The following is an 11411-nucleotide window of genomic DNA, read 5'->3' as shown; positions in this document are numbered from 1 at the left end:
GTGGTTATTGAGCCAGAAAAGTCACCCAAAATATCACATGACTAACAGCAACAACGCCTCCAGGTCTGCAGATAAAGGGGCTTTATTGGGGCAAAATGAGATAAAGCAGGCAATCTTCTCTGCTGCGCAGCTTTACCGCGCGTATAACGCTGTATTAAACACTTCAAGGAATCTTTATTCCGCGGGACGTTTTCCTCGCAAGCAATCAATGGTTTTGTACACTAATTGTCTCATTGTCCGCATTAAATGCTGAATTTGTTGATCACATTTGGGTGACTTAGCTCCGGTTCTATAGTGTCCTCTTCCCACAACGGATGCCTGAGGATGATGTGATCCGTAATCCAAAAAAGGACGGGCAACGCGTTTACTTAAGTGATGCTTTGCTGGCCGCAGTTTGGTGGCGTGTTCAGCGTTCACATGTAAACGGTTAAAAACATATAATAAGCAACATATTACTATTACCCCGATCCTCCCTATAGAGGGAGGATTCTTTAACCCTTTAGCCGTTAACAGGACACGTTAAATCATAAATACCACGTTTAAGGCGATCCATGCGGCCGGTCACATGATATAAGCTGTAAAAAAAAACTAATTATCCAAAAAAAAAAAACATTTCTTTCCCCACCAAATATAGTAAAAATAGTAAAAGTGGATATTTTTGTGCAGCCAATCGGTGGCAGGCAAACTCCCATTGAAGGAAATATGATCGCTTTCCGGGTCTGTGCAGGGATAGGTGAGCCAGCACTGCTGGTAATTATATCACATCCAGAGAGATGATTTAAGCGGGAAAAGGGCCAATATTTCACCCACAATGGATGCAGCACAAAACATTACTGATAAAAAATCTTTCTTTCTTGCTGAGGGTGATGGGAGCTGCATACACAGAAATTTATCAGACCTTTTTTTTTTCTTTTGTGTTATTTTTGGAAAAAGGTTGAAATTAATGTGCCTTCCATTTTTTTTTGTGGGGGGGGAGGCGGTGACATCATAGTTGCTGCTCCCTGCGTGTTAGCGGGGAGTACAGAATGCATATTACAGGACTAAGTATTTTTCATGAGGGGGCTGCGTGGAAAATTATACAGCCCGACGTACCCCTTATGACCCCTTACAGCCGTGCTGCGCATGCTTAGAGACGTTTTATTGATTTGTATTTATTTTTATTATCTCGTTCCTGGGTGCTAACCTGGTTCGGTCTGGGGTCTCCAGGTGAGGCCTCCTCGGTCTTGAGGTCGGGGTTTTAAAGGCAAACTGCAACTAAACATGCCAGAGATAAGTTAATGGGGAGGAATAATTGTGCAGGTCCTGAGAAGAGGAAGCTGAGATGGCTGCTGCTCCCGTGATATACATTGGTGTTGTTTCCCGTATGTAAATACACAATCTATATACCGTTACATGGGTGTATGTGTCAACGATATGACGTCACCGCGCAACTTTATTAACAACTGATCGCAGATCGCCGGGGTAGGTGGTGATGGAGGTCCGCAGACCTCCATCAAGGTAAGATAGTGCTAGTGACGGCATGGTGCCGTTGTTAGCACCTGACTGGGACTGACCGTCGTTAGCAGTCAAGGACTGTCCTGGGTGGTTTCAAATTCGGCGGGGGGGGGCAACAGGGGGGGCAAGGAATAACCTAGGGGGGGCAATTGCCCCCCCCCTTGCCCCCCTGTAGCGACGCCACTGCTTCTAGATAAAACCCGTGTTCAAATTAATGGGGAACCATAAAACAGTAGCTGGGAAATCTTGAATTCACCAAGCATTTCTTAGCGTAGTACTTGGTCTTTGATGCAGTCTCATTATCCAGGAATTTGATGTAACCTAAAATTAGTGATCGTAATTAGACTTTGTGCAAATAATCTGTGACCGAAGGATTCCAGGTGGTTGTGGCACCATCGCAAGTCTGCGAAGGAATACTTAGCCATCAGGAAGTCAGTAAACACCTAATGTACAAAATATTGTTTAAAGCAAACTGGCATTAGAAAAATAAATTTCTCAATATTTTATGTTATATGCACAAATATATACGTGACATTTTTCCGTCAGACAAAACAAGAGATACGTAACTGCATGAGTTGGTTTTCAGTACAATGGAGGGATCCCATTTTCGGTTACTTCACTTTCTTGTTTCATCTTCCGGATGTTTCACTTCCTCCGTGTCATTTTGCATTGAGGTCACTATGTCACGTTATACCTTTCAGCGGGTGTTCCTCTACCTCTGTGTAGCCAGGTTGTGCCTCTGTCTCAGGGGTAAAGTGTCTGTATTTAAACACCAGTGTCCGTGACAAGGCTCCTGGAAGTCATTGTTGCCTGAGGGGCATTTAGTCTATTACAAAGTCTATTGCAGGGGTATCAAACTGCATGCCTTGACTGCCGGAACCAGGGCAGAATTTCAGGATATGCCAGCATAGTCAACACAAAGATTAACGTACATCCTGGTCTGCTTGAGCCGTGGTGTTCAACACCTCTTGTCTATTGCTTTGTAGCCCTGTCTTGCATCTTTGCTTGAAATACACATAACATACATAGTAATATACAGTATATATATCCACAAACCACAGGGTTTTAGCCTATGATGCAATAAACCATGAACATTTTGCAATTAATAAGTTAAGAGCTTAGTGACATCAATGGTGACTCAACTGATTTGCGCTGATTACTTCCTGTCTGGAGCTGAGTTGCACTTGACATCTTTTGTGAGTTAAGTCAGACTTAGACCAAGACAAGTTCAGCTGTGGAAGACTACGTTGATCTCAAAATGGTCGTAGGGTTTTTCTGTGTCCAGCAACTCTTTTGGTTCGTAGCGTGGGGGGGAAGCACACCCCATCTACATCACCCATATGGCACTCCAGGCTAGGATTGCAGAATAGTGAATTCCAGAAGTCGTCGTGGACCAACTGGCCTTAGTGAATAGACTTTCAACATTTATACCATCATCTATGATATATATATCTCATATATACAAATAAATGCATTAGCACTGACACACACATATATGTACATAATTACATACAGTCACATTAGTAGAAATATATCACATAAAATACTTTCAAGCCTGTCAAGATGTATGACGGTGAGAGATGTCTCTCCCTTGAGAAAGGATAAAAAGACTCTTAGAAAACACACTCTATGTATAAAGATTGCTCCAACTTGAATTAAGAAAGACCTAGTCCTATATCTGTTCCTTGCATGAATGGCCGGTGTTCCAGGGTAAGGACGCAACAGAATGAGAACAGCAACAGTAGCCAGGCAATGAGACCGGCTCAGTAAGGCTCTTCTTCAGAGCTGCCAATTTCTTTGCTTCGAACACATCCTTTTCATCCCGAAACGTCTTGTTCATTTCTCTGAGCGAGAAAAGCAAATGGGAGACCTGTCAGTGTGATGAGGGTTTTGTATAAACACATGCATGTCTAAATGTCCAATTGTTCCTAACTGGTTGGGTGGCAATGGGTGGTAATGAGATCTATGCTCCACTGACCAGCTGATTGCTTAAACTAAACTTGTGCATAAAACAGCAACTTCTATACCACTGAATGATGAATGGGGGTAAATCCCAGCTAGGAGTTCCTTTTAGTAGAAGGTTATGCATTCAGTCTTCCCCGTTAGAAGACTTTGTGGGTTTGATGATAGCATATTAATCACGTTCTTGTTCTGCAGTCATTGGTTTAAATGCAATCAGGTTTAAACATGGCCATTCAGCTGGGCTTAGTTGCATGAGCATCATAGAAGCTGCAGCTTCTGGCTTCCTCCGTGGTGAAGCAATCTGCACAACTGATTAGCTGTGACATGAAAGTGCTCCCATTGAATTCAATGGGAGCACTTACCATCCATGTGCACAGGGGGTCTCCTTGAACCAGACTGGAACCGACTGGCGGTATGAATATCACATGAATCTCTACACGGCAAATAGCTAGGGGGCTGTAGAAAGGGCAAACCTGGGGAGATTCTGCACTTGCAAGGGGGACATCATGAAAATGTAAAGGGACCACTCAGATAAGCATTAAAGTGATAGCCCTGGATTAGATCAGGTAGTTCACTTACCTCTCCAGTTGTTGATTAAATTAAACTCCATTTTTCTTGGGACCTGTAGCTCAGTAACAGCCAAATATGCACAATTCTGTGTATTGATACCTATCTGTTTAAATACGACATAGCCATTCAACCTGTGCATCTAAACATACCGGAGTAGTTCCAGTTGCCGCATGAGGCTCTGTTTTTCCTTCTGCATATTCTTAGAAACTTTAAACACATCCCTGCAAGATGAATACGTAAGAATCAATTAGAATGACCTTTCTCTTAACAAAAGCAATATTGACATTTATTTCCATTAATTTACTAAATGGAACCATAAGTCTCCCACGCTCCCTGCACTTTTCATAATGTTTCTGTGCAAAACAGTATGAATTATTGTTTGTTCTTTGCTTTTCCAGCAATTCAGTGTATTAGTCTGTGTAGCAGTGGCATAAATGATGGGAGAATCCACCGGGTGCCTTAGATGTTCTGATGCCCACGAGGTCTGGCAGACACCAAAAAAGCAGAATTCTTTTAACAAATAAAACTTGTAGCGTGTACGAGTTAAATGCAGATCCTTTTCCCTGGGGGATACAGTTCTTTTTACCTCACAGAGTTTAGTGTTCTTTTATTTATTTTTTTTGCTACAATGATGATCATAGTTCTAAAATATATTTTATTTTGCAATGTATGTGACCAGCCAGCAGGGGAGCCATTGGGGATCCCAGCAGGGTATGGACAGGGTCTCTCCTCTCCTCCAAAGACCTTCTGGCGCGTGTCAGCATTGACAGCTACCGGAAAGGGAATGCCCGACCAGGCATTCGTATGAATGGTGTGCCTGTGCTCGCACCGAGCACCGTTACCCCTGGTTTATTGGCTCTGCTGACGGGAGAGAGTCAAGGTTGTCATTAGGCAGCCTGATTTCCTGTAGAGCAGAAGGGGCATGTCCTGTTTTCATTGATGTACCTGTAGGTTTATTAGTGTGTGAAGCGGTTAATTAAAAAAATATAAATCAAATTAAAAATAAACAACCATGACAGTTCCTGGCTTCTTATTCTTTTAGCTGGTAGCATTGGTTTACAATTGAATACAGCTGGTGGGATGTTCATGAAGCTTGCAAGGAGGGCCCTATTTACCCAACGTATCGGTCCTTCTTAGTCTGTCAATTCTAGTTTTGTCAGACCCTTTGAATATATGTATTGTCAGAAGCATTGAGTAAATTGTAAGATAATAATAATAATAATAAACACATATATATATGTTTTTACTTTTTCTTGCGCTCTTGTTCCTCTTGCTCTTGCATACGCAGTTGCTGCAGGTTGGTTTGCGCCTTCTCCAGGTCACCTTTGGTTTTCTCCAGTTGTTCGATGAGGTCTTCATTGAGTTGCTTTAGGCGGTCATTTTGCACTCGAGTTTCAAGCTGCTCACTGTTGATTGAATGCAACTGTTTTTCCAGCTAGGAAAGGTAGGGAGACATTGACAAGGCTAGAGCTTTAATGGGACTTTACAAAGCACAAAGTACAAGAAGTTAAAAAGTAACAAAAAAGACATTCAGGTACGGTCTAGGCAGGAGTGGTGTGTGACAGGGCAGAACATGCTGGATATGGGAGAAGAATAGGTGAGGCTAATGTATATCTCTCACCAAGTCTAGCTGAACCATAACATCCAATAAGGTAGTTACAGCGGCTACACGGAAGCTGGATCCTGTCCACCAGGTGGACAGATCTCACTTTCACTGGTGTTGCTTATGTAAAATGCACATTGCTGGGCTCCATTAAAACAGCTGTTGCCCGGGGCCATAATACAGAATATTGGGCATACCCTGTATCCTGCAGAGTTGGCTGGATGCCTATTCAATGTGCATGCTTTGCCCACACACAATACCGTTGAGGATTTGTTGATGAAATAGCTAGCACATGGTTTATCTGCTAATAAATACTTTGGAGGACGGTATTTATTGTGTGCAAGTTAAACATGCATCAGTACATTTTATGTTTCTAAATCACTTGAGAATAATTTGACTGCAGTGGTTTGAAAAGCCTTTGCACAGTATAACTTCACTATGAAAGATTATAATTATTATATGTGCGTTTGAATCAGCATAAGGACTGTTCGTGGATCGCGGTGTCTTCATGGATATAATCAGGATTAGGCTAAGTATGGCCTCGGTGTTGCTTGTAGAATGAATGGGCTGGTGGCAGGTTTCTCTAGGGAGCAGAAGACCAAGCCTGCTTCCTCATGGACCTTGTGTGACCTCTGCCATGTGGGAAGCTTATCGGAGATCTGTATCAGTAGAGACGTATCATCTTACTCCCCTCAACCACCTTGACTTTAATATGAATCAAGTTTGTTGTGTAGGAGCCCAACCCTTAACGGCGGCCTTTGGTAAGGCGAGTTAGGTGAATAGATAATTTATGGACCGTACCTGTTTCTGTCGCAGAACAATACTATCAAGCTCTTGTTCCTTCCTTGCCAGCTCTCTCTGCAGGGCTGTGTGTCTGTCTTGATGCTTGCTAGAGCCCTGTGCAAGTAAAGAAAGGTTATAAAAGAAGAAGACTCCTGATATAGCATATGTCTTTCCTTAAATAATTACCCAAGCTGAGATGTGGGAAGAATATTTGTTTGTCCTGGTTCTCATTGGAACGCATTTCTAACTAAATCAAACTCCAGTATTATAAGCACACGAGTCAATCAATATCTTTCCATGTGTTTGCGTGTATGGAGATTTTGTTTGCCCGTTAGGATTTCCAGGGCTGTTGATGATCACGCATCATGCAGAAGAGAATACCTTTCTGAGAAGTCGTTCTCTTTCTACTTTGATCTGCTGCTCCATCTCCTCATATAGACACCTGACTTCCCGTCCATGATCAATTTCCTTCCTGTGGCATTATAAATATGACATCCTTATGTGTGCCACCACACTTTTGTATGAATTACACAAATCACACTATCCTGCCTTTCTACACCGAAAAAAACCAATAGGCTGGTTAACCAAATTTGACATTCAAATCAAAGCTAGAAATTAAGAGAGCTACTGCTGAAAACCCAAGACCTGATCTGTCAAAATATATATATTTCACTCATGAAGAACCATTTTCAGCCATGATCAATAATAGATGATGTAATAGTAAGGTGAATAAAAGTTAATAAAGCCGTGGGTACCTCTCAGGCTTAAGCAACATTCTGATATAAAAGAGTCTTTTTGGCCAGGTTCTTAACTTAAGTTCATTACAAATATACAAATATTTTTGAGTACAGGGAATATGATTTTCAAGGCTAATACACACCGTTTCAGAGCCTGCTCCAGGGTCTCTTTCTCATGATGCACATCACGGATATAAGAAGATACGCGGTAGAGGAACTCCTCAAAGTTACCCAGGAGCTCTGGACGCTCCTTTCGTAAACGGTTCCACAAATCACGGACCTCTTTGTGGCTAATAAAGAGTGTTGGACACCATTAGGTAAGGAAGACTAGAAATAACATTCTAAGGAGTAGCTATAATTCACACTACACTCATTTCTGAACTTGGAAAAGATGCTGCTGAAAAGTGTTGATGGCAATGTAACCACAAAAAGTCAATAAATTGGCTCAATTTGCACAAACTATTAAATTGTGCATCGTATTTACACCATATAATTACACAAGTTGGCTCAGAAACAATATAAGATGAATAAATCTTTTGGGGGAATTTGATATAAAGCATGACGGTATTATGGACTCACTCCTGGAACACTCTCGCAGCTCCCAGTTGCTCCATGGTTGCGTAGAAAAGCATTTCCTCAGCATCATCATCGTCAGGCCCATCCGACCACCCAGATTCAAAGGTCTCCTCCAGCACAGACTGCTCTCCTCCATCTCCTTCTGGGGGGAGGTTGACCCCAAGTAACTTACCTGAGTAGAAAAGAGCCAAGGGAGTAGAAAGGCAGCGCTGAGATGAGACGGCTAGCTGTCTTACCAGAAGTGGAGCAGGGTAACGGAGCTCCAGGTTTATGGCCATTTATACAGACCTTGCTACAGTCTATGATTATTTTGGCCACCACCTCTCCTCCCCGATTTCTATATGTGACCTCTGTAATCCCAGTTGATCTTGAATAAGGTTACAATAGGATCTGTGCCCTTCCTCTTCTTCCAAAGTTTTCCAAAGTATGCGCTATCGTAAACCAGCAAGGAAAAATAAATCTGTCTATCAGAAGCTTTTGTTGCCCCCAATGGATCATCAAGACAATGCGAGGGAAGATTCAGAGCTAAGAGGGACTTGAGACAGGTACCCCCTGTGCAAGAGTCACATCTGTGTCACGTGTGGTACAAGTAACATGGGCTCGATGTCAGATGGGTAGAAATATAAAATAAAAAGCACAGGATGGTCAACTGAGATCTTACCAAGCCCCAGGCTGAACTCCACAGGTGTGAGGTAGCCATTATTACTCTGATCCAGGCTATGAAACACGGCTTCCAGCTGCTCTGGGGTGAGGGGTAACTCATTCTGCAACCTCTGCAAAGATTCATGGAGGTTATCATCAAATACCATCAATCACACTGTCAAGGCTACTGCAGGTTCACTTGGCAGATTTTCATCCACATACGCATAAAATGCATGATTTCTGCTTCTTTTTTGTACTTTTCTATGTCTTTTTTTTATTAAATGCTAATTTCATCTATTAAAGGTGCTGTTTCAATTAAAACATTAATTGCACTTACGAGATCTGTTGCTTTATTCTATTGTCTGATAAAAACAGCAGTAACTTCTAAAGGACTTTGCTTTAGCGTTTATGGATACCCTTTCAGTGCCCGTTTTGTGTCACAAGACAAGATTTTCCAGCAAAAGGGTTTGGACATTTGCAGAAATTATGATTTTAATGTTACATTTAAAAATGTGTACCGGTATTTCTCCCTGGTTACTCATTATAATTAAGTAATCAAGTAAAACGGATTGCTTCCATTACCCTACACTTGTGTTATTTTCTCCAAGAACAATCACAAAGCACCAAGCCTAACAAGCAGGAGCCTGGGCTGACCATCTAGCACACCCGGCAAATGCCGACAGCCCCACATACCGCAGCGTGTGGCCACCGCTGGATATATCTGACTGCACTCTACGAGAGCATGAACATGTAACTTGTGGCCGTGACGGTTGTGGGGCTTTGTAAGGATACTGGGATTTGAAAATATATCGCTTATCAGCTGATATTGTAAAAAATGTAAATTGTGTGCATACAGTGCAATGTAGAAGGAAGATGAGCTTTATGGTAACCTCAACCACTGCCCCCTATGCACCATGTCTTTTGACTAAGCTCTCCCCGTTGTTCTCATGCTTCCAATGTCTTATGGATATATCATCCTATAATGTAAGAGTATAAATGTATTTTTCGATCTTACTTGCACATGTTTACATTTGGTTGTCCTCTACAGTGTTGTGTCTCTAAATATGTTATCCGTAATTCCCAGTGTAATTGTGTAAGATTTCTATGAGACTTTTTGATCACCTTGGTTTCCCATGCGCCATATTTATCGTCTATAAAATTGATCTAAATACCAGAGGGTACTTTACCTGTAGGTCTCGCTTTGTGATTAACCCTTTCTCCTCTTTATCACAGAGCTGGAAGAGTTCATGGGCTTTTCCCATCATTTCCTGAGGTTCACTGATCAAGGGAGAAGGTGTTCTGTTTGCGCTTTTGTACCCCTTTTTTAACCTTTGGCTTGGGGAGGACCTTCTCGGAGTCTCCCTTTGATCCATATCCGAGAAAAGGGGTAGCGTATTTTAACCTCAGTTCCGGAAATCACTGCAAAAGGCAGAATACAAAATATTATATAAGAAATATGAGGAAATAGAATAGAAACTTTAAAGCACTCAAATGATAAGGTGAGTTTATTTCACGCAGCCAACGTTTCGACACACAGGTCTTTCTCAAGCCTGAGTGCTGCGTTCCAACCTTTCTTTCTTTGTTTGTGGATATGTCACCCAAAGTGAATTCACATTAAATAACCCTCCAAAGAAAGGACTCTATTCACTAAAAGTATCACAAGTTATTTGGCCGTTCCTGCGGAATCTGCCGGCACTTTATAAATAAATGTAATTAATATCCATTCCTGCATTGAAGCAAACAACACAACATTGTCACGCATACAGGTGAAGACCAAGACCAAGGAGAACGGTAGACTAGATGCGCTGAATAGTTCTTATCTGCAGTCAAATCCTAAATTTCTTACTATCTATTGTCTTTGTGAAGGGAATTTCTTCCTCTGTTAGCATGAATTTCTTGGTCCTTATGCAGCAATAGTAAATTACCACCAGAGGGCGCCAGAGTATGATGCCAGGCTCTCTTTATTCAGAGGGGTTGAGAGAAGGGAAAAAGCTTTTTGGAGATCTCTGGGTCTCAGGGGCTGAATGCTACGGAGCGACCTTGACCTGCTCCCGCTGCATCCTCTAAGCATCGTTATTATTAGGTTAAAATTACAAAAAAAAACCCGAAACATATATTTTCATGATGAAATTACTAAAAAAAAATGAAGCTTTAAATAATATCAGCAAATATTATACTTGAGCACAGAATTAAACATTTCATAAAACTCTAATGTTTTTTATGATTGTTGTCAGTGACATTTAACAAAAGCAGGGGCACAGCCATAGCATAAATAGGCCAGTTTGGGATCAGAGATCTCCCTTGTTACCAGCACCGGGGAGCTTGATTGCCCCCATGCACCATAGACAATAGGAGCTTAGGGTTTTTGGTGGATCTGAGTGTATCGCAGAAAACGTGTTTTTATATTAAATTGTTTAAGAAAAACACTGGCCAGCATTGCTCTATACGTACCTGATCTATAGAGATCTATGGATGAAGATGCCCACCCACACCCTGCATGAGCATGAAAACCCAGCCATTGGCCACACAAACAGCATTGGCGGCCGCAGGCCTTAAAGGGCCAGGGCTATCTCTTCGTACAAAGTCTGGCCCTGGGCAAATAAGGGGGGCAAATAAATACTGAAATAACCCATTCATCTTTATCTCATTTTTACATGGAAAACACCTTGCCACCTGTGGCAAAGTATTAACACATGCATGGTAAATTCTGGCCAGGTGCAATAAAATACCACTAACACATCTGATGGCCATCTACCTACCTACGATCTATGTTTAAAAAAAAATAAAAAAAAATATATAATTTTCTCTGTTCTGTAACCTGTAATTTGTGGCATAGTATGAATTACGTCAGGGGACTGTGTTATTGCTGTGTTGGGTAAATACTCAGTCAGCCAAAAGGCAGGGAAGAACCCGAGTGCTAGAATTATGTTTCCTCCATCCACAGAAAGAAAAAAAAAAAAAAAAAAGGTAATAAACATTAAATTAGCATTAAGAGCACCAGAGATCAATAACGATCAATTACCTTCTCTACAAAACGTCCCAGG

At 41.7% G+C, this 11411-nt stretch overlaps 1 protein-coding gene across 1 annotated transcript; it reads right to left on the bottom strand.

Annotated features, from left to right (window-relative positions):
- Nucleotides 1-3166: 3166 nt before the first annotated feature.
- LOC149274811 (EF-hand calcium-binding domain-containing protein 4A-like) lies at nt 3167-9740 on the bottom strand. The gene is made up of 9 exons (XM_089505240.1): nt 9555-9740; nt 8387-8498; nt 7729-7897; nt 7293-7439; nt 6794-6884; nt 6431-6526; nt 5274-5461; nt 4176-4247; nt 3167-3338 (listed from the first exon to the last, which is right to left on the bottom strand). Exons 1-9 carry the CDS (start codon nt 9738-9740, stop codon nt 3167-3169), a joined length of 1233 nt encoding a protein of 410 aa, XP_089361366.1.
- Nucleotides 9741-11411: the final 1671 nt, after the last annotated feature.

Source organism: Sceloporus occidentalis, unplaced genomic scaffold (genome assembly GCF_023333645.1).
Source record: "Sceloporus occidentalis isolate IW3139 unplaced genomic scaffold, rSceOcc1.0.p SCAF_320, whole genome shotgun sequence".
Lineage (NCBI taxonomy): Eukaryota > Metazoa > Chordata > Lepidosauria > Squamata > Phrynosomatidae > Sceloporus > Sceloporus occidentalis.
The sequence above is the reverse complement of the archived record's forward strand: the minus strand, read 5'-3'. Positions and strand labels throughout refer to the sequence as shown.

Excerpts from the sequence above, each read along its gene's own strand:
- LOC149274811 (XM_089505240.1), bottom strand. The coding sequence starts at position 9,740 with ATGGATCAAAGGGAGACTCCGAGAAGGTCCTCCCCAAGCCAAAGGTTA. Across the intron at positions 7,898-8,386 it reads GGAGTTCAGCCTGGGGCTTG|GTAAGTTACTTGGGGTCAAC; the intron begins GTAAGATCTCAG and ends TTTTCTACTCAG. Across the intron at positions 3,339-4,175 it reads CGGCAACTGGAACTACTCCG|AGAAATGAACAAGACGTTTC; the intron begins GTATGTTTAGAT and ends TTTCTCGCTCAG.